This window comes from Muscardinus avellanarius (genome assembly GCF_963383645.1).
Source record: "Muscardinus avellanarius genome assembly, chromosome: 7".
NCBI lineage: Eukaryota > Metazoa > Chordata > Mammalia > Rodentia > Gliridae > Muscardinus > Muscardinus avellanarius.
In genome coordinates, this window is record NC_137793.1 from 50306593 (window position 1) to 50328779 (window position 22187).

Genomic DNA, 22187 nt, shown 5'->3' on the forward strand with positions numbered 1-22187 from the left:
CAGACCTATTTTATATTTTGAAACAGGGTCTTCTAAGCCGAACATGCACGATCCTCCTGTCTCCGCCTCCCAAGCGCAGGGATTACAAGCGTGTGCCACCACACCCAGTGAATCACGCACGTCTTTTGTAGAGCTTAAGAAATCATCCAGGACTTCCGGGAAGATGGCGACCGAGAAAAGCGGAGCTTAAGAGCCCCGCTAACAACCAATCTTCATTACCACAAAATCAGCGCCTTTCATAGCCAGAAAACACCATCAGCAGAGAAACAAAAAAATCACCAGGCTCCAGAGAGAAAGTGGACTGAGAACAGAGCTCAGAGCCACAGAGGAGATACACCAGCCTCACGCCCGAGGACGCGGCAGCAGCGCCATACTGCCGGCGGCAGCAGCGAGTTCACCGGACGGCTACAGCAAGCCGAGGTAAGCCGCTGCGGAACAGCCAGGTGGGATTTTTCAGCGCAGGGAGCATCTAAAGCTCCCAGTGGCTGAGCTCAGCACACGCTGCAGAGACTCAGAGTGGAACTCAAAACCAAGAAGAAAAAATACACCAGCCTCACGGCCGAGGGCGTGGCAGCGGCGCCATATTGCCACCAGCGACAGCAGCAGCGAATTCACCGAGTCCAGTACAGCTATATCTGCGAACTCAAGAACAGTGAGTCAAATTGCGGGCCCCAGAGGAGAAATCCTAGTACTGTACTCCCTGGGACTTGACCCAGTGGGGGAGTTGCGGTGGCAGAGATATCACACCATAGGAGAACGTGCAACCTGGCACCCCCCATAGTCTAAAGCAGCCTCTATCGACTCTCTGGGTCGGAGACTCTGTGATACAACCCAGTAAAGGAGTAGTGGGGTCTGAGATACTATAGACTCGAGATCCAGAGCACCTTAAGCGAAGTCATAGTGACCCAAGGGAAGAACCCAGAGAAGGCACAAACTTCCGAAATTATGGGAAAAAGGAATAACACTAGAGCAATGAATGCCCACAACCCCACAACATCAGAACCCGATAAAACAAAAAATCAGAGATTTCTAGATCAAATCAGGAAAAATACTGTAGAAATAATAGAGGTGCTTCGAAAAGAACTCCGAGAGAGCCAAAAAGAGATAAAGGATGCAATTAATGAAGTAAAGGCCTCAATTCAAAGCACAAACAACCGATTAGACCACATGGAGAACAGAATCTCGCTCTTAGAAGATGATCATTCCAAAAATGAACGCATAGTTTCTAATCTAGAAAAAAATATCCGACAGCAGGAATCTGACATTGAAGAAATATGGGCCCATTTTAAGAGAGCCAACCTAAGAATAATTGGAATAGAGGAGGGAAAAGAAAGTGAAACCAAAGGGATCAACAATCTCTTCAAGGAAGTAATAGCATAAAACTTTCCAAACATAGAGCAAGAGGTTGATACACAGGTCCAGGAAACTTATAGAACTCCCTTTAGACAGGATCGGAGAAGAGGATCCCCACGCCACATAATTGTCAAAATGACCACTGTGGAAGCCAAGCAGAGAATCTTAAAGGTAACAAAAACAAAGGGCCAAGTGACATTCAGAGGCAAACCAATTAGAATCACTCCAGACTTCCCAAACCAAGTCATGAGAGCCAGAAGGGCTTGGAGTAACATATTCCAAACTCTGAAAGAAAACAACTTTCAGCCAAAAGTTTCCTACCCAGCAAAACTTCAAATTAGATGGAGAAATAAGAAACTTCCATGACAAACAGAAACTGAAGGAATTTATGTCTTCAAAACCAGCGCTAGAGAAAATACTCAAAGAGATTAACTACAAAGAAGAAATAGGTAACACTCACCAGAACCAGAGAAACAAGATTTTCCATCCAACAGACAACTAAGATTGGTTATCTGTGGAGATTCATTATTTATGTTAGTCTTTTACCTATCTCTAAATGGTATTGTTTGCCTTTATTGTTGTTAATTTTTAGGATTTCCAGTTGGAATATTAATATACCTTCAGATATAGCATTTGGAAATATTTTATCCCATTCTATTCGTAACTTTTAACTCTGTTTACATTGTCTTTGGATATACAATATTTTTTCATTTTTTAGGGAGTTTGTATACTCTTCTGTTGCCTGTGCCATTGAAATCATATCCAAGAAATCACTGCCAATTTCAATGTTGTGAGGTTTTATGACCCAGATTTTCTTCTAAAAGTTTATAGTCTTAAGATTTATATTTAGGTCTTTTATCTATTTTGAGTTAATATTTGTATATGGGATTAGGTAAGGGTCCAATTTTATTCTTTTCCATGTAATTATTTTTCAACAATATTTAGTTAAAAGATTATTATTTCCACCACCAAATGTTCGTGGAAACCTTGTCAAAAATAACTTGGCAATATAGGGAAGAATTTAGCTCTAGGCTTGTATTTAACTCCAATGGTTTATATATCTGCCTTTAGAACAGTACTACACTGTTTCAATTATTGTAGCTTTATATGGTTTGAAATCAGAAAATATATATCTGCTAGCTTTGTTCTTTTTCAAGATTGTTTTGGGTATCTAGAATCCATATTCCATATTAGGATAGATTTTTTTTCTGAAAAATAAATATATAAATATATGATAGTTTCACCTAAAAAACAAAAAAAAATCCTCTGGTAGGAAAGAAAGCAAAAAGAAATATTGAAATTTTATCTTTAAGTCATCAAAAGCTTGGTATCAGACAAACGAAACTGTTATGTGAGATTATCATTTTTAATTTTGGATAAATTTATATAATACTAGATGTCAACCACTAAGCCAAGCATGGGAGGGAGGGATGGGGAGAGAATGGGGTGGGGATCGGGTGGGGGCTGACTGGGTGATGTGTGCATGTATGTCTACAAAAGTTTGTATCCCACTATGATGTATGAATACAGTGCACCAATTAAAAACAAAAAAGAAACATCCAGTCAGGTATAGTGATATACACTTTTAATCCCAATACTTAGGTGCTGAGACAGGAGGACCACAGGTTAAAGGACAGACTCAGCAGTTAATTTTAGACTCTCAACCTAACAAGACTCTGTTTAAAATTAAAATTAAATAGGCTGAGGGTGTAGCTTAAGAGGTAGAATGCCCTGGGTTCAATCTTCAGTAACACACACACACACACACACACACACTTTGAATAATTGTATGTAATAACCTTTTATTGAAATAGTCAAATTAATCCCAACCATATTATTATAATATGAATTCTTCTGGGGAAAAAAGGCTTTATGTAATGTTCTTTGCAAGCAATACCCACTTGGGCTCTAAATAATAAAAGTTGTACTATTTTATTTTTGGACAGTTTCTCAGTTTCAGTATTTTGGGCTCTTTATATTTTGGGGTTTTTTTTTTTGCTATTCTAACTTCTTAGAAAAGGTAATTAAACTTTATGTAGGAGCAGAATGATAAGGTTTTCAACTATATTTTTAAAAACTTAATATGATGATTATTTATTATATTTATTATTTGTTATGTTATTTAATATTAGTATTATTTATTATATTTAACTTAGATTTTTGCTATATAAAAGAATTTTATGAATTTTTTTTGTGTGCGTGTGTGTGTGTGTGTGTGTGTTACTGGGGATAGAGTCCATAGGCATTCTACCTCTGAGCAACATCCCCAGCACTATTTTTTATTCTTTAATTTTAAACAGAATTTCACTGAGTTGCAAAGGGCCTCACTAAATAGCTGAGGCTGGCTTTGAACCTGCACAGTCCTCCTGTCTCAGCCTCCCAAATGCTGGGATTATAAGCATGCGCCACCATGCCCAGCTTGAATATTTTTGCTTAAAGGACTGCATGCAGTCTAAATGTGGTGGCACACACTATAATTCCATCTCTTCTGGGAGGCAGGAGCAGGATAATCACAGGTTCAAAGCCAGCCTGGGCAACTTAGTAAGACTCTTGTCTCAAAAAGGGCAGGGGGGGCGGGGAGCTCAGCAGTAAAGTATTTGCCTACCTATATGTGAAACCCTGGGTTCAATCTCCAATACTTAAAAAAAAATTGTTCTCTAGTTTAATAAGACAAATCATAAATCATAGAATTATTAAATATGAACTTTAAGTAATTTGGTTTATTTAAATGCCATAACTACTTCCTTAAAGCTTCTGGTCTCTAAGAGAAATTTAAAAATGATGTAGCCTGGAATGTACTTAATCTTACATATATTGAAATGTATATAAAAATAGAAGTTTGTTTATTTTAATTGGATATCTAAAAATTATTATATTTCACATTTAACTTTACTATTTATTAAAACCTCATGTTAAACTTGTTGATGAAATAAGTTTTCATTTCATTTTACTAATTATAACAATAATTTTTGAATTTAGAATCCTGGAACAGCTCATCCCTATGATAGTGGCCACATAGCCATGACCTACACTGGCCTTTCATGTTTAGTTATTCTTGGAGATGACTTGAGCCGAGTAAATAAAGAAGCTTGCTTAACAGGCTTGAGAGCCCTTCAGCTGGAAGATGGGAGGTATGAGTCATTTCTTGTTACTCTTTAAGAAAAAAATTTTGGAACTAAAAAAATGGGTATAAATTATTCTAGATTTTTAGAGGTTGATACAGTTGTCTAGAACCACCTAAAGTTTATTTTATATATATGCATATATATGGTTAACTGCTTAATCAAGAAAGTAATCCAAGATTCTTAGTGGGTGAATGAAAATAAAAGTAACTTTACAATAGCAGAAGTGAGTGTGTGTGTGTGTGTGTGTGTTTGTGTGTGTGCGCGCGCATGCTTGCTTGCAATACTGGGGATTGAACCCAGGAGCATTCTACTTCAGAAAATAACCCCAGCCCTATTTTTTATTTTTTATTTTGAACAGGGTCACACTAAGTTGAGAGGGCCTCACTAATTAGCTGAGGTTGGCCATGAACCTGTGTGATCCTCCTGTCTCAGCCTCCCAAGTACTGAAATTACAAGTGTGTACTACCACACTTAGCATAGCAGAACTTTTTTATACTTTTGTTTCTATTTAATTTACCTTCTAATGAAAAAGAAAATGGTAGTTTGAAACATTTAATCTGAATTTTAATTCCTTAAAAAAAGCATAGTGGTGCATACCTCTAATCCCAGTTTGGGGGACAGTGAGACAGGAGGATTATAGGTTCAAGACCAGCCTCAGCAACTTAGTGAAATCCTCAGAAACCTAGCAAGACCCTATTTCAAAATTAAAGGGGGGGTGTGTGGCTTAGAGGTAGAATACTCCTGAGTTCAAGACCATACACAAAAAATTAATGGCAGAGAAAGGGATAAACATTTTCTATTTTGTTCTAAGTGAAGATAGTTTCAGTGAAAGTTTCAAAGGATAGGGAAAAGTATGCTCACTAATATTTGGTGGTTTGTATGGTGTGTCTAAAAAATTTTCTAATACTTTTAGGTCAGAAATAGTTTTTAAATTTGCAAAATGATACAGTGATGCTAAGAAGATTTGCAAACAAATCCTGCTATGATATAGCTCTGAAAGCTCCATCTACTAATATCTCACTTTTCCTATCAATGTCTTCAAAATACTGCACTTGATTAGGGAAATACTAATATATTAAATAGATATTAGAAAGAGTATAAAAGTAAATATTAATATATTAAATAGATATTAAACAGAAAGAGTATAAAAGTAAATATCTATCTCATCCAGAACATGTGACTAGTATTTCACTATTGTTCTTAACTACTGTCGCCTTATCTTTGTTTATAAATAAATAAGTCAATAGATTTGTAGCATAGGCTATTACCGCTCAAACACTAATGTGTAGCAATTAAAACACAATATGATTGATCAATTAGTAGTTATCTGTATGTACATTTAGAAGAAAATTCACATAGTAAAACCTGGGCTTCATAATTTTGGACCACTCAGTAGATCCCAAATTTTCCCTGCTACTCCTGCCATTAACTTTCAAACCAATGTGTCACAGCTTCCCTACACTCAGTGCTAACATCTGGCAAGAAGTGATATGATCTGAACTTTGAAGTACAGTTGAATATTTGGAGATTGTTCTGTATTTTTAAAGTTAATAAACATTGTTTATTAAAAAGTAGAAAATGACTTCTAAGTTATTGATAGATGTATCTGTAAGTAAAACCACAAAATAGCCTTTCTAAGCCCCTTGCAGAACAGTTAGAGTTCATCCTTAATAGAAAATCACATTGTTATTGTTTTCAGTTTTTGTGCAGTACCTGAAGGCAGTGAAAATGATATGCGGTTTGTGTACTGTGCTTCGTGTATTTGCTATATGCTCAACAACTGGTCAGGCATGGACATGAAAAAAGCCATCAGCTATATTAGAAGAAGTATGGTGAGTTTGAGTTATGTGGTAACATTGACTAGTTGAAATTATTATTGCTGGTATAAAACAGCTGCAGTATAATGTATGCCTCATCTTTTCCACCAAAAACTTGGAAATCAAGTCAGTAAGATTGCTCTCTTGCTGGGCGTGGTGGTGCATGCTTGTAATCCTCGCGCTTGGGAGGCTGAGACAGGAGGATTGCACAGGTTCGAAGCCAGCCTTAGCTGGCTTAAGAGACCCTGCATCCATAAAATATAAAATAGGTCTGGGAATGTAGCCCACAGGTAGAAGACCCCTGGGTTCCATCCCCAGTACCAAAAAAAAAAAAAAAAGTGAGATTGCTCTCTTGAACATGTTTCGGGAGGGAGATACACCAAATGATGTGTGCATGTATAAATATACCACTTTGAATCTCACTATGATGAGTTTTATAGTGTGACATGTTATTCTTTAACACAGTACAAGTTAATCCTTTTATTGTCAGTAATAAGGAAAGCTTAGTGTCAGCAAAAAATATCCTTTGCTTTGTTCCATCTCATATATAAAACTAAAGACTAACTGAGATACCAAATTTAAAATTTTATTTTTATTTTATTTTATTTATTTATTTATTTTTTTTGTGTGGTACTGGGGTTCCTGGAAGCCCTTCTACCTCCGGGCTAACACTCTCAGACCTATTTTTCATACTTTTTTATTTGGAAACAGGGTCTCCTAAGCGCGCACGCTGGCTTCGAACCTGCACGATCCTCCTGTCTCCGCCTCCAAGCGCGGGGATTACAAGCGTGCGCCACCACGCCCGGCCTAAAATTTTAATTTATTGTCAACTCGTGTAAAATTGAAAGGAAAAACCAAGAAAAAAATTTTAAATTTTAATTTATTGTCAACTCGTGTAAAATTAAAAGGAAAAACCAAGAAAAATATAACCGGAGAAACAGAATGCTGTTTTATAGGTTTAGCACTTTCCATGTATGAAGTTTTGAGTTTTGTAAATTAGAGATTTTAAGGTTGTTATTTCAAACTTTAATTAGTATTTTAGTATTTTGAAATGAAAATGTCTAAGTTCTTAGAAGAGTGGAATTGGTTTTAACTAAATATGTAATTGTGGATCAAATTTTATAGAATATACAGTAACGCAAATTTTAAAAAGCTTGTGGATGCTAGAAGAGAACTGTAAAGAATTTTAAGAAGAGACATTTATGTTAGGAGGTTATATAAGAATGATACCTATTGATGACATGAATAGTACAGAAGCAATACTGTCTACTCAGTGCATTGTATTTGGAGATATTCCGTGTTGACAGGCCCTATTTCTTCTCACTTGGTTAAGGTGGTGTATGCCAGAAATTTCTTTGTAAAGTTAGTATTTTTTCTTTGAGATTATCTAGTATTTTATGGCAAAATATCTGGAAAACTGTAAATATCCTGCCAATCATCTATATAGACCCCTATCCCAGCTTTATTGATATTTATTTATTTAATATGTGAAACATTAGCTTGGTTCGAAATGTCAGAGCTATACATGAAGATACTCAGAAATATGAATCTACTGCTCCTTCCATCTTCTATCCCTTTTCTACCCTCAAATCTAGCATCTTGTGCTGTTCACTCTGTAGGTAACCATTCTCTTTAGTTTTTACCTTGTCCTATATTTCTCTTTGATGAGAAGATATGCATATTTTATTTTCTTCCTTTCTTACTTGAAAGATAGCATACTATAGACACCTTTTTGCAGCTTTTTTCTACTGAACAATATACCTTGAAAATCTCTTTAACAGTTCATAGAGATTTTCCTCATTCTTAGAATTTTATATTATTCCTATATGTGGATATATACCAACTGTTTTATTTTCAGAATATTACTATAAATAATAACCTGTGTGTATGTTTATATATTGTTAGAGATGTATTTTCAGGGTCAGTTTCTAAAAGTGGAATTGCTTGATCAAAAACTAAATGTATAAGCAGTTTTATCCGATATATCCCATTTTCTATCCCCAAAGGATGGACCAGTTGTATTCCCATCAGTGTACAGAAGTACCTATTTCACTAGAGCCTTCCCAGTAGAATGTGAACTTTTTCATTTATATTTTCTCTTATTGGTGGTTGAAAAATGATACACTAGTATATTTTAATTTGCATTTCTTTTATTATGAGTGAAATGAGACTTTTCTTTTTTAATTTTTTATTGGTGCTTGTATTTATACATCTTAATGAAGTACAAGATGGTAGAGGCATACTTACATACATTACCCAATTAGCCCCTACTCAATTCATCCCATTCCCTCTGTCATTCTCGTGTTTGACTTAGTGATTGATATCTTTGTTAAAGTACATCATGTGCATTAGAGAATTTTACTCTAATCGCCTCCTATCCCGTCACTTAGGTCACCTTATTTGCTCATCTATAGTATCTCCTTTGTCTAGAGTTCCTCTTATGACCCATTTTCTCCCTAGCTTTTGCATATTAGGGGGAGTATCCGATTTCTTATTTTTTGTGACTGGCTAATCTAATTTTGCATAATGTTCTTTGGTTCCATCCATTTCCCTGTAAATGATATAGTTTTTTTTTTTTTTATGGCTGAGTAGAATTCCATTGTATACGTATGTCATAGTTTTGTAATCCATTCTTCTGTTGATGAACATCTTGGCTGGTTCCATACTTTGGCAGTTTTGAGTTGTGTAGCTGTGAACATAGATACACATGCATTAGTTTGGTAGTTTGGTTTCCATTCTTTTGGGTAAACTCCCAGAAGTGGTATTCCTGGATTGTATGGTAAATTTGTTCCCATTCTTCCTTGAGGAACCTCTATACTGTTTTCCAAAGTCGTTGCACTAATTTGCAGTCCCACCAACAATGTTTTTTTTTGTTTTTTTTGTTTTTTTCTTTTTTTTGTTGGGGGGGCTGTCTGAGGGTGGAACCCAGGGGCATTCAACCCCCGAGTTACACCCCTGTCCTATTTTTTATTCTTTATTTTGAAACCAGGTCTCACTGAGTTGCAGAGGGCCTCACTAGGTAGCTGAGGCTATCTGCGATCCTCCGGTCTCAGCCTCCCAAATGCTGGGATTACAAGCGTGCGCCACCACGCTTGTAATCCTTGCCAGCTTTTGTTGTTGTTGGTATTTCGAATGATTGTCATTCGAGTTGGAATGATGTAAAAATCTCAGGGAAGTTTTGATTTGAATCTTTCATAGCTAATGATGTTGAGCATTTTTCATGCATTTATTGGCCATTTGAATTTCTTTTTTCAGGAAGTGAACTCACTTGCGCATTTTTTATTGGGTTATTTGTTTTCTTAGTGCTGAGTTTCTTAAGCTCTCTGTATATTCTAGATATTAGTCCTCTATCAGAGGAGTAGGTGGCAGAAATCTCCCATTCTGTTGGCTCTTTATTGAGGTTCTTTATAGTTTCCTTTGCTGTACAGAAGCGCTTCAGTTTAGTGCAATCCACATATTGATTCGCCTTGTAGTTTCTTGTGCTTTTGGAGTCTTGTTTAGAAAGTTTTTACCTCTGCCTGTGTTGCAGTGTTGGACCTATGCCCTCTTCAAGGAGGCTCAAAGTCTCTGGTCTAATTTTCAAGTCTTTGATCCATCTTGAATTGACTCTTGTGCAGGGTGAGAAGTGGGGCTTATTTCCATTTTTCTGCCAACACCATTTGTTGAAGAGGCTATCTTTTTTTCCAGTGTATATTTTTGGCCCATTTACCAAAACTCAACTGGCCGTAAGTTTCTGAATCTTCTATTCTGCTCCATTGGTCTATGTATCTGTTTTTGTGCCAGGATCGTGGTGTTTATATTACTATAGCTTTGAAATTTAGTTTAAAGTCAGGTATTGTGATTCCTTCTGCATGGTTTTTGTTACTGAGAACTACTTTAGCTCTTCTGGGTTTTTTGTTGTTCCAAATTAATATAAGGACTGATATTTATATGTCTAAAAGAAATGACCTTGGTAATTTAATGAGTATTGCATTGAATCTGTAGGTCACTTTTAGAAGAATGGCCATTTTGATTGTATTTATTCTGCCTATCCATGAACATAGAAGATCTTTCCATCTTTGAAGGTCTTCAGTTTCTTTTATCAATGTTTTATAATTTTCTGTGTAGAGATCTTTTACCTCCTTGGTTAAGTTTATTTCTAAGTATTTTATTTTTTTGTGGTATATTCTGAGTGGAAGTCTTTTCTTGATTTTTTTCCTAGTGGATTTATCGTTGGTATACAGAAAAGCTTCTGATTTTTTAAGATTGATTGTCTTTCATTTCAACCATTTTCTTTCTAACCTTTTGTACTTCTTAATATTTTCTTCATTCAGTTATTTATGCCTTTCTTTAGTTTCCCTTATTTTTATTTTAAACAATCAGTCCTTATGTATTCTATAATTTAGTCTTTATTTTTTAGTTTTTTTCTGAAATCATTTAAATCTTATTTCTTCCTGCTTTTTTCATTTCTATTTTTAATTTTCAATTTCTTTTTTATATTTCTGAATACTTTTGTGAGGGTATGTAATTAACTTTGGAATCCTATATTAAGTTTTCTTCTATTTCATTGCTATTTCTTAGCAATAGGGACAGATTTTGATATACTAATGCATTTTTATTCCATTGGCTGAATTTTTATCTAAGAGTGACTATATAAATTTGACAAAAATTTATTTTTGTTTAATAATTTTAAGTGTTTTTTTTTTTTTTTTACAAAAATTTCATGTTTAAAGATGCCTTCTTTTCAATGCAAAATATGTGGGGGGTTTTGGTTTTTCTTTGTGCAGATCTGGGGATGAAACACAGGGTATTCAACCTCCAAGCTATGCCCCCTGCCCTATTTTTATTCCTTATTTTGAGACAGGTCCTCACTAAGTAGCTGAGGCTGTCTGCAAACCGTGATCCTCCTGTCTCAGCCTCCCAAATGCTGGGATTACAAGCATGCACCACCACGCCTAGCTAGGTGTGATTTTGTTTTTTTAAAAAATGGGTGGCTCCTTTTAGTTCTTAGTGGTTGGAACACACTGTGTGTTCAGTGATTTTGCTGGCAGAAAAGAGGTTCTTTAGTTTCTTAGGTCTCTAATTATTGCTCTTTTGAGTTTTCCATTATTGCCTGATTTTCAAAGGACTCATTTCTTATTTTTTTAACTTTCTTCACCATAAACCATGCCCCTTGAGCACTGCCACCTTGACTTGCACACTGTTTTAAATTCCTTCCTTATGACCAGTGCTGTGTTCTTACCGGGCCTCTTTTTAGTTTTGCTTTGCATGGCAGTGCCAGACCATAACAATACCATGCAAGCTAAAATCAGTCATTTTAGTCATCAGTGGGGGAAATTGAAATTATTGTTCTGTAACCTTAAAAATGTTTTTCTAAACTGCGATCCTCTGGTCTCAGCCTCCTGAATGCTGGGATTACAAGCATGCACCACCATCTCTGGCCCTATTTTATTTTTTATTGAAACAAGGTCTCACTAAGTTGTGGCAATTTTCCAAAATTGCTGAGGCTAGCTGCAAATCTGCAATTTTCCTATCTCAGCCTGCTAAGTACTGGGATTACAAGTATGCCCCACCATGCCTGGCTCATCTTTTCTTTTTCTAGGCAAATGATCATACTCCATTTTAAGTTTGTTTCCATGTTCAACATTTTTCTCCTTTGTGTTTTCAATGTTGTTAAATATCTCTAAGAATCTTTATTAGATGACATTTTTTGCCATCAATGTTTCTCTAGAACATCTTCATCCTTTTCTTTTTTTTTTTCCTTTAGTGGTACTGGAGTTCCTGGAAGCCCTTCTACCTCCAGGCTACACTTCCAGACCTATTTTTACATTTTTATTTGGAAACAGGGTCTCCTAAGCCAGCACGCATGGCTGGCTTCAAACCTGCGCGATCCTCCTGTCTCTGCCTCCCAAGCGCGGGGATTATAAGCGTGCGCCACCACGCTCGGCGTATCTTCATCCTTTTCATCTCTCCATTTCCCTCACTTATCTAGGTACCTTATTAGTTCTTTTGTGTATCTAGAGTCTTTCTTTCTTTCTTTGTTTTTTTTTTTTTTTTTTTTTTTTTGTGTGTGTGTGTGTGTGTGTGGTACTGGGGGCGGAACCCAGGGGCTTTTCTACCTCTGGGCTATATTCCCAGTCCTGTTTTATATTTTATTTGTAAACAGGGTCTCACTAAGTTGCTGAGAGTCTTAGCTGAGGCTGGATTTGAACCTGTGCGACCCTCCTGTCTCAGCCTCCAAAGTGCTGGGATTACAAGTGTGCGCCACCACGCCCGGCTCTAGAGTCTTTCAAACAATAGCATTGTCAACGTTTCAGTGGTAGCCATTTCTTCTGTAACTGCTTGATTTCATATTCACTTCAGTGTTGCCACTTTTTCTTTACTGTACTTTTCATTTTAGATGGCTAATCCCTCCTTTTCATTATGCTTTTGTGTAAAACAATATGTGACTTTATTTGCTCTCTGCATAAACTTAATAACATATGCAGTAACCAATTACTAATAGACTTTTAAAAAGATTATACAGTTGGCACTGATCATGATTTACATCTGTTATTTATGTAATTGTGGACTGTGAAAATTGTACTTTATATAGTTACAGTTAATATACTCTGGTTACTGAAATTTTAACCATTTTTAAGTTATGATAAATGAAATACATACATATTGAAACTTTACAAAGCAAGAACTGTCTGTATCTTCAAATCAATCTCAGAGCTTCCATTACTTTCCATCGTCTTCTATCCGCCTTCTTCCTTTTGATTTTTCACAGATCACCTTTGCTTTCTACAAATGTCAATTATGAGAGGTATCTGGGATTTGATTTTTTTAATCTGAAGTTTGAGTATGTCTTCTTGCTAAGACTTAAGTTTTATAACTTTATTTTTCTACTTAATTCTGTTTTGATTTTGGAGGACTTGTGGGAAGTTTGAAATTTAGGAAAGCACTTTTCTTTATTTTCTTCATTATGCCCAAACTGCTGGCTCTGTGTGTGTGTGTGTATTTGGTACTGGAACTTGAACCAAGAGGCATTCTACCTTGGAGCTACAGCCCCAGCTCTGTTTTATATTAGTTTACAACAGTCTTGCTAAGTTGCTACAGCTAGCCACAAACCTGTGATCCTCCTGTCTCAGCCTCCCACTATGCCCAGCTCTAGATTTGTTTTATGACTGTAAAATCCTTATATTTCATTCAACTCATGTTTGCTTGCAAATGGAAGAGAACTGAGGTTCAGAACTCTTTATTGAGTAGAAATTAATCTGTAGGTACCATATTTTAATAGTTTTTTTAATCAAAATTGTATGCATTTAGTGATGTGGCTTGGTATTTAAGACAAGATTGGGTACATAGAAAATGCTTAGTTCTAGTCTGTGGAGAAAAGTCCATATTTTGCAAGATATCAGGAAATAGACAAAATAATTAACACATTGGCAACTTTAATCATTTTTTATTATCTTTTTATTTCCCTGTTAAACTAAATATTTTTCCTTTTCAGTCCTATGACAATGGGCTGGCACAGGGAGCTGGACTTGAATCTCATGGTAAGACATCTTAAATGAATGTGTAGTTTCTTTTTGTTCTCTGAACATCATCATGGTATCTTCAATATGGAAGACCTGAGATTTATCTTGACCCTTGGGGTAGCCTTATTATCTTCTTTTTTACTTTTCTACGTCTCTTTTTATTAACACTATTGAGCCTATTAGAAGCTTCTTGGGTCATTGATCATTAAGAAATTATTCAAACCAGAGTGTTGATACAATATTTTTTAGTAATGTAGTTATATAGTAGCTGCATGAAAATATTTTAGGATTATCTTTTAAGCTACTGTTAGAAAATAGATTATTTTCTTTGGTGTAATACTAAAAGGCCAGACCAAAGAGATGCAGAGTATTAAACATGAATCAATAAATTTCTAAAAAGGTGAAATTATATTAATATAATTATAGTCATAAAATATTTTGCTATTGAATATATGTCCTTACCAACATTAATAAAATCCCTTCTCTCACATTTTCCTCACTTTTGGCAGAAGTAAAACAGTGTTATGCTAGTCATTAAGTTTGTCACATTAATAGCCTGAACTCTCTGGAATTGAAATTGCCATTCTGAAATAAATAGGTTTCCATTCTTCTTTTCTAAAAAGAAAGATACCAGATCTTAGAGGCTCTGTGAGTGAACCTGAATTTCCTCTTCATTACAGTAGGGTTTTTATGTGCTCATTTGTTGTCCTCATCCCTCTGCTCCTGTGATAGAGTAGAAAGAACAGGTTAGTGTTTGGGCCTTGGCCCTGACACCAGCTGTGTGACCTTAGCATCTGCTACACAGACATACAAGCTAAATGGAGACAAACCCACACATAATCATTTGATTCTTGACAAAGGCGCCCAAAACATGCCAGAGTAAAGACAGTTTTTGAACAAATGGTGCTGAGGAAAGTGGCGATCTAGAAATAAAAGAATGAAACTAGCTCCTTCTATCACCCTTCACAAAAGACAACTCAAAATGGATAACAGACCTAGGAATTGGACCAGAAACTTTACAACTGCTATAGGATTATACCTGGACATATAATGACTTCAATAGGATTTTTTAAGCTCAGGAAATAGGCTGGCATGGTAGCACATGCCTGTTGTCCCAGTATTTGGGAGGCTGAAACAATAGGATCACATGTTCAAGGCTAGCATTAGCAACTTACTGAGGCCCTGTTTCAAAATAAAAATATCTATATAAGGAATAGGAATGGGAGTGTAGCTCTGAAGAATACCCTTAGGTTCAATTTTTTGTACCACAAAAAAAATTCAGGAAATAAGAATTATTAATAAATGGAACTGCATCAAAATAAACTTCTCAAAAGCAAAGAAAATAATTTAAGAATATAAAGAGAGAATGAAGAAAATCTTTGTCATTTACTCTTTTTTCCCCTCTTTTTTTGTAATACTAGGGTTTAAATCTAGGAGCGCTCTGCCTCTAAGCAACATCCCCAGCCCTGTTTTACTTTTGTTTTTGTTTTTGTTTTGATTTTTGGTGTGTTTGTTTGTTTGTTGTGGTACTGGGGGTGGAACCCAGGGGCTTTCTACCTCCAGGCTATACTCCCAGACCTATTTGGAAACAGGGTCTCACTAAGTAGCTGAGGCTGACTTCGAACCTGTGTGATCCTCTGTCTCAGCCTTCCGAGGATTACAGGTGTACGCCACCATGGCCAGCCTACTTTTGTTACCTTGAAATGGTGTCTCACTAAGTTGAAGAGGGCGTTTTATTTGGTGTTCTAGAGGCCTCCTATAATTGGATATCCATGTCTTTCCTATGATTTGGAGAATTTTATACTATTTTTTAAATAAGTTTTCTATGCCCTTAACCTTTATTTCTTTCTGTTTAGGTATGCTAGTAATTTGGATATTTAAGATTTTAAGGATGTTCTACAGATTATGAATGTTTTCTTAATTCTTTTTTCACCATCTTTTTCTAAATGTAATATTGTAAAAGACTTGTCTAAGTTCTGATGTGCTTTCTTTTGTTTGATCTAATTCTGTTGTTAAATCTTCCACCTGAACTTTTATCTTGAGCTATTCATTTCCAAGATTTTTTTTTTTTTTTTTTTTTTTTTTTTGGTGGTGGTGGTACTGGGGTTCCTGGAAACCCTTCTATCTCCGGGCTAAACTCCCAGACCTATTGTGTGTGTGTGTGTGTGTGTGTGTGTGTGTGTGTGTGTGTGTGTGTGTGTGTGTGTTTTTAAATTTGGAAATAAAGTCTCTTAAGCCAGCGAGGCTGGCTTCTAACCTGCGCGATCCTCATATCTCTGCCTCCCGAGCATGGGGATTACAAACATGCACCACCACGTCCAGCCTATTTCCAAGATTTTTTTATTGGTTCTTTTTTATAATCTCTATGTCTTTGCTAAACTTCTCATTTATAGTCAACATTGTCTGTCTTCATTTCACTGTTTATCTGTATTCTCTTGTATTTCATTGAGCCTTTTAAGAAATCATTCTTTTGAATTCTTATCAGGCATTTTATCTACTTTATTATCTGTCTGTTATAGATAGTTATGAACTTGAAGAAATATATGACCTTGTTTTTCTACTTCTTGTGTTTCCATGTTGATATTTGTGCCTCTTTTGGAATAAATGTCTCTGCTGCTAATGAGATGTCTTTCTTAGCATGTAGTTTTCTCCTGAGGATGTATCTACCTTAGTTTGTTGTGCTTTGTTGAGTTTATTTCCAGCTGGGCACCATAGTATAATCTCCTTTTAGCTTCTTTTGTTGTGATTGAGTTTGGGTACAGTAGATACCATATCAGAATCAAAGAGACCCACTGTCTTTGCAGGTCTTGCAAGAACAGAGACCCTCTAGCAATTTAAGCAGGTGGATGTACAGTGTTTGGGGTTTATCTTCTGTGATTATTCCCAGCCAGGAGTGATGGGGACTCTATAGGCACTTTTAGTATTGCCTCTGTTACTTGAAAGTGATTCTGTTAATGGATTCTCCACTAGTCTTCTGACCAGGTACTGGTGTGGATCCTGATGCTCACAGGGAGAGGCAGGAGCTGGAATCCTCCCTACCCATCCTCCCCCCTGATACTCACTCCCAGTGGTATCAACAGTGCATGATCAGACAAGATGGTATAACCAATGCTTGTGTAGGTGCAGATTCAGCAAGTTATGTTATTCCTCATGACTTCACATGCTCTCCTAGTTGTATGCCTGGGGATGGATCTATGCCTGAGTTTTTGTCCCCTCAATTCTTTAAGTTGAGGTGTCCACTAGAAATTTGAGTGGGAATGAGCCATTGCTGGGGCTGAGCGAAATTCTTCTCAACTTTACTGGAGATACAGCTTTGTGTCAGAGCACTCGCCTAGAATGTGTGAGGCCCTGGGCTCCATCTCCAGCACTGCCAAAAGAAAAACACATTAAGGAAAAACAAAGCAAGACCCCCCCAAAATGAAAAACCCCAAGTTAAAAATATATATATAAAAGAGATTCAGCTGGGTGTGGTGGCACACACTTTTAATTCCAGTGCTTGGGAGGCTGAGACAGGATCACAGGTTTGAGGCCAACATTTCTATACATACATATACTATTCTTTGATCATTACTACCTTCTTTTATTCCGCTATCACTATCTTCTTCCTACCTGTCCCTCTTCCTGGAACTCCCGAAATAGCCACTCTTCTACTTGCAGATATTTTTCTTTTTCCCTTAGTTTACATATATGAGAGAAAACTTGATACATGATCATTGTTTTCTGGCTTATTCCACTTAACATGGTGATGTTCATTTCTCTCTATCCTTCTGCAAATAATATGTTTTCATTATTTATGGCTGAATAGTACTCTGTTATTTCTTTATCCAAATAATTCATCTCTTGACAGGCATCTAGCAAGGCTTGTTCCCCAACTAGTCTACTGTTAATAGTACTGCAATGAACATGGATATACAGGTATCTCTTTGTGTGCTCACTTCATTTCCTTGAGGTGTACACCCAAGAATGCTATAGCTGGAATTATTAAACACTATTGATTGCATTATAAATTAATACTGCCACTATAGAAAACAGAGGTTCTTCAAAAAATCAAACTGTACATTAAAAACCACCATCATTCTTTTCTTTGTCCCAGCCAGTTAGTGCTGTGCACAAATGTCTTTGTGCACAGAATAACTTAACACCAGATTTACTGATTTTTTTTTTTTAGAAAAGTTAACAATCTAGGATAATGGGGTGTTTATTCTCTTGTTGTTTTTGGTTTTGTTTTTTTATTTTCAGTACTAGGGATGGAACCCAGGGGCATTCTAATTCCAATCTACACTTCCAATCCTATTTTTTAGTCTTTTTATTTTTTGAAACAGGGTCTCACTGATTTGTGAAGGTCCTTGCCAAGTAGCTGAGGCTGTCTATGAACTGCGGTCCTCCAGTCTCCGCCCACCCCCTTCACCCCCTTATCCCATCACATGCTGAGATTATAAACCACCACGCCCGGCTTGGTTTTGTTTTCAGTTTGCCAGTTAAACCAGTTGTCCTACATAAATCACTGATTTACAGTCTTATATTAGTAGATTAAGAGCAAAATCGCTTATGTATTTATCAGTTGCTCTGTGCCAGCCAGTATTTGATTCTTTACATACAATCTCATTTCTCACACCAGCCCTTTAAGAATAGGCAGTTTTGTATTATGTTTAATCAGAGAAACTAAACCATTATGAGTATTGAAGAATAAAGGGTTTATTATAGTAATACAATTTTATACAAAATTCTGGAGGAACACCTAAAGGACTAGTTAGAAGATAAAAGAAGCCATTCTGAACCATAGGCAGAGGGAGACAAGTCAGATCTGCAGAGGAATCTAAAAAAAAAAGGAAATATAATTGATAATTGCTTAATAGAAATTAGAAGGTTGTGATGAATTTATTTTTCTGTTTTAATTCACTCAACTCTACAATGGATTTCCCAACTAATGGGGAAAGATCCAAAAGATTAGATAGTTCTTACAGGAACATTTTCAGTGTGATGGCTACTTTGAATTTTCTAGAGATAATGCTCACTTTTCCTTTCTATCCAGGATTTGTAACACCAAAAGGAAAGGTAGGGGATGAGACCTATTAGGAACAATTTACTTAATATGCTGAAATTATTAAAAATAACTATGTAGAGTCATAGTATATTAGAAATGCATGTATTTTCAAATTGTTTGGAATTGATAGCCGATAGTGTCAGTAGAAAGCTTTGTTTCTTGTTTATTCTAAAAAAATTACTGGCTTTATTTCCTGAGGAAAATGCAGTCATCCCTCAGTACCTGTGGGAAATTTGTCCCAGGACCCCTGCTAAGGTGCATGGTCAAAATCTCTTATATAAAAGGTGTAGTATTTGCATTTTAACCTATGTACAGCCTCCCATATACTTTAAATCATCTCTAGGTTATAATGCCTAATGTTTATGCCATGTTGTGTTTCATTTAAAATAATGAGAAGGGGGAAATCTGTGTGGTACAGATGCAGTTTTTTTTTTCATATACTTTCCATCCTTAGTTGTTTACATCCACAGTTGCAGAACCCATAGGTAAGGAGGGCCAACTATACTGTTGTTAAGGGACTTAAAATCATACTCAAGTGATTAGTCTCAGGGACTGAGTAGTCCTGGATTTTAGTTCTAAATCTGCCACTAACCATGTAATTTGGAACAAGTTTTCTAATCTTTTAAGTCTTGTTTTTTTATAAGTAAAATATTTCTTATAGCTTTAAATTGTTCTGAGTTCTATTCTGTTTCATCAAATTAACATTGAAAATTTCAGTGTTTAGTAGTTATTTTGAAATTATTTATTACTTAAATTTTATTTCACTGTTTTCTAATATTAATTTAACTATTCTTCCTCTCCCCAACCATGTACTGGTTTTATAGACCTCTAATTTGAAGTTTATAGCTTTATGTGGTTTTGATTAACAGGAGGATCTACTTTTTGTGGCATTGCATCACTGTGTCTGATGGGTAAACTAGAAGAAGTTTTTTCAGAAAAAGAATTAAACAGAATAAAGAGGTGGTGTATAATGCGGCAACAGAATGGTTACCATGGAAGACCAAATAAACCTGTGGACACCTGTTACTCATTTTGGGTGGGAGCAACTCTAAAGGTAAGGGCAAAATGAGAAAACCTCTACTCTATATTAGTAGAAAATGAGCTAAAATCTAAAATATTTGGCCTTTGTAACCTATCTTAATACTGTTGAGACCACTAAAGTTTGTGAGTTTCTTTTTTTCAGTATGCTTCTTGAAAATTTGCATTCTTACAATATTCAAGTGATCCAGAACTTGGTCTTACACCTACTTACATTATATGCAGAACTTGTTATATGCCTACTTTCTTATAGGTGTAAGATCATAAAAATTCACTAATGAAACTGACTAGTAGTCCATGAAGAGCAGGGATCTGTCTGAAAGTGATACTAGTGAAAATTTTATGGAGAGATATTATTCTTAAATGGTTTTTCAAGGAATAATTTATGGGTGTGTATGTGTGTGTTTCTTTTACTAGGGATTGAACCTTGAATCTACGGCATTCTGCCTCTGACCTATACAACCCCAGCCCTTTTTATTTTTTATTTTAAAACAGGGCCTTGTGAAGTTTCCCAGGCTAGCCTCAAACTTGTAATTCTCTGGTCTGTTTCCAAGTACCAGCATTGCAGGCATATACCACTGTGCTCAGCTATGATTTATCTTTTAATATTTTTGTTATTGTTTAAACCTTTTGAAACACATTGATATACCCACACATTTCCCCATCTTTACCTATGCTTTAAAGTATTCTATATTGAACCCTAACTTCCCACAAGTTTTTTCTATCTTCTCTTTCCCTTTACCTTTAAGAAATATCATCTAGCTGGGTGTAATGGTACAAGCCTGTAATTCCAGTACTTAGTTGTCGCGTCCCTCGACCAGTGATTAAGACACGACACGAAGCTCTTCTTGCAAGCCGTTTATTCAGGATACTAGTAATGGCGGAATGGCAGAATGGCATGGCCTGGCAAAGATCTGCCTTGCGCAGGGGATTATAAACATTAACCCTCCCAATCACTCCCTGCCACGTCTCACTCACTCATTGGCTCATGCTCGTCAGGCCACCACCACGCCATGCGTTACATAACCTTAGCCTCCAAATATGGAGTTGCTTCCTGCACAGCCATGTGTCAATCAAGCTCAGAGGCAGGAAGCCGGCGCCATTTTCTAGTTCAGAGGCAGGAAGCCGGCGCCATCTTCTAATGGCGGCTCGCCACAATTCCCCCTTTTTGTTTTTATAGGCAACAGGTAAGAGCAGAGGTTTGACCCCTATTAATCACTGGCACCTTTTTCTAGGGACGGGTACTTGGGTGCCTAACCCGTGTGCAGTCAAGCGTACTCTTCCTGAGGACCAAACTTGTGCCCTCAGCTGCAGTGCTTTGCCTTGCAACCTGAGCCACTATGCCTTAGCTGCCGCGAGCCAGGCTTGGGGTGATTGTCCTGCCTCGATAGCCACACAGGCCTGTATAAACATGGCTGTATTATGATTAACACTTTGGCGAAGACGAGCAATGCACCAGACACAAAACAACACAGCCACAACCAATAATCCCATCAAGGCCCCCAATCCAGCCCATTCCTTTAGATGATTCATGGCATGAGTTATCCAAGATGACAGTCCTTTGGCCAAACTAGTGTCCACACGAGTCGAGTTGACGGTGACCACGGCAGTGCGTAATCTCTCTAGTTGGGTTTCAAATTCTCCCGTCCAGTTGCATGGGTACCGGAAATGCCGATAGAATTCCCCATCTCCATTCCATCTGAACCGAGGTTATTAGGTGAAGCAGCATCCACAGCCGTAGGGGGTTTCTCATTTTCATGATTATTGCAGCGCCTAGTCAAGCGTTCTGGGAGCCACACCGGGTCCTGTTGATTCTGTGGAAAAACACAGACAGATCCTCTCGTCCAGGCCAACACTGGGTCTGGGCCATGCCAGAGTCCCGTAATTACATCCTTCCATTTAACATATCCCTGACATATAGGCTTATGTGTCATATGACGATCAGCCGCAGATAATCCATTTAGATCCAAGTTTAAAAAATTTAGAGTAAAAAGAGCCAATGCCAATCGCTGTTTAGGGGGCCGGGAGGCAGAAACCAGAGGATTGGAGTTCAAGGCCAGCTCATCAACATAGTGAGATGAGAGAGAGTAGGAGAGGGAGAGAGTAAAGGAGGAAGGGGGGAGGGGGAAGAAGGGAGGAGAGAAGAGAGAGATAACATCTTCTATAAAACATCCTAATTTTTTCTAATTATTAAACAAATTCAGAAAAGAGAATGATTTAAAATGAAGATAGTACTTCTGTGTTTCTCCTTTCTTCTGAATGCCATTTCTCAGATATGCTTTTTTTTTCTTTTTAAATCATGAAATAT

General features: G+C 36.7%; 1 protein-coding gene across 1 annotated transcript in view; it reads left to right on the top strand.

Annotated features, from left to right (window-relative positions):
• Nucleotides 1–22187, top strand: part of PGGT1B (protein geranylgeranyltransferase type I subunit beta) — a gene marked incomplete at both ends in the record, with an annotated part of 71522 nt that overhangs the window by 38790 nt on the left and 10545 nt on the right. The window contains 4 exons of the mRNA XM_080699043.1: nucleotides 4333–4484; nucleotides 6178–6310; nucleotides 13770–13815; nucleotides 19711–19895. Coding sequence (XP_080555169.1) covers nucleotides 4333–4484; nucleotides 6178–6310; nucleotides 13770–13815; nucleotides 19711–19895 — 516 coding nt within the window. The remainder of the gene's footprint in view (nucleotides 1–4332; nucleotides 4485–6177; nucleotides 6311–13769; nucleotides 13816–19710; nucleotides 19896–22187) is intronic.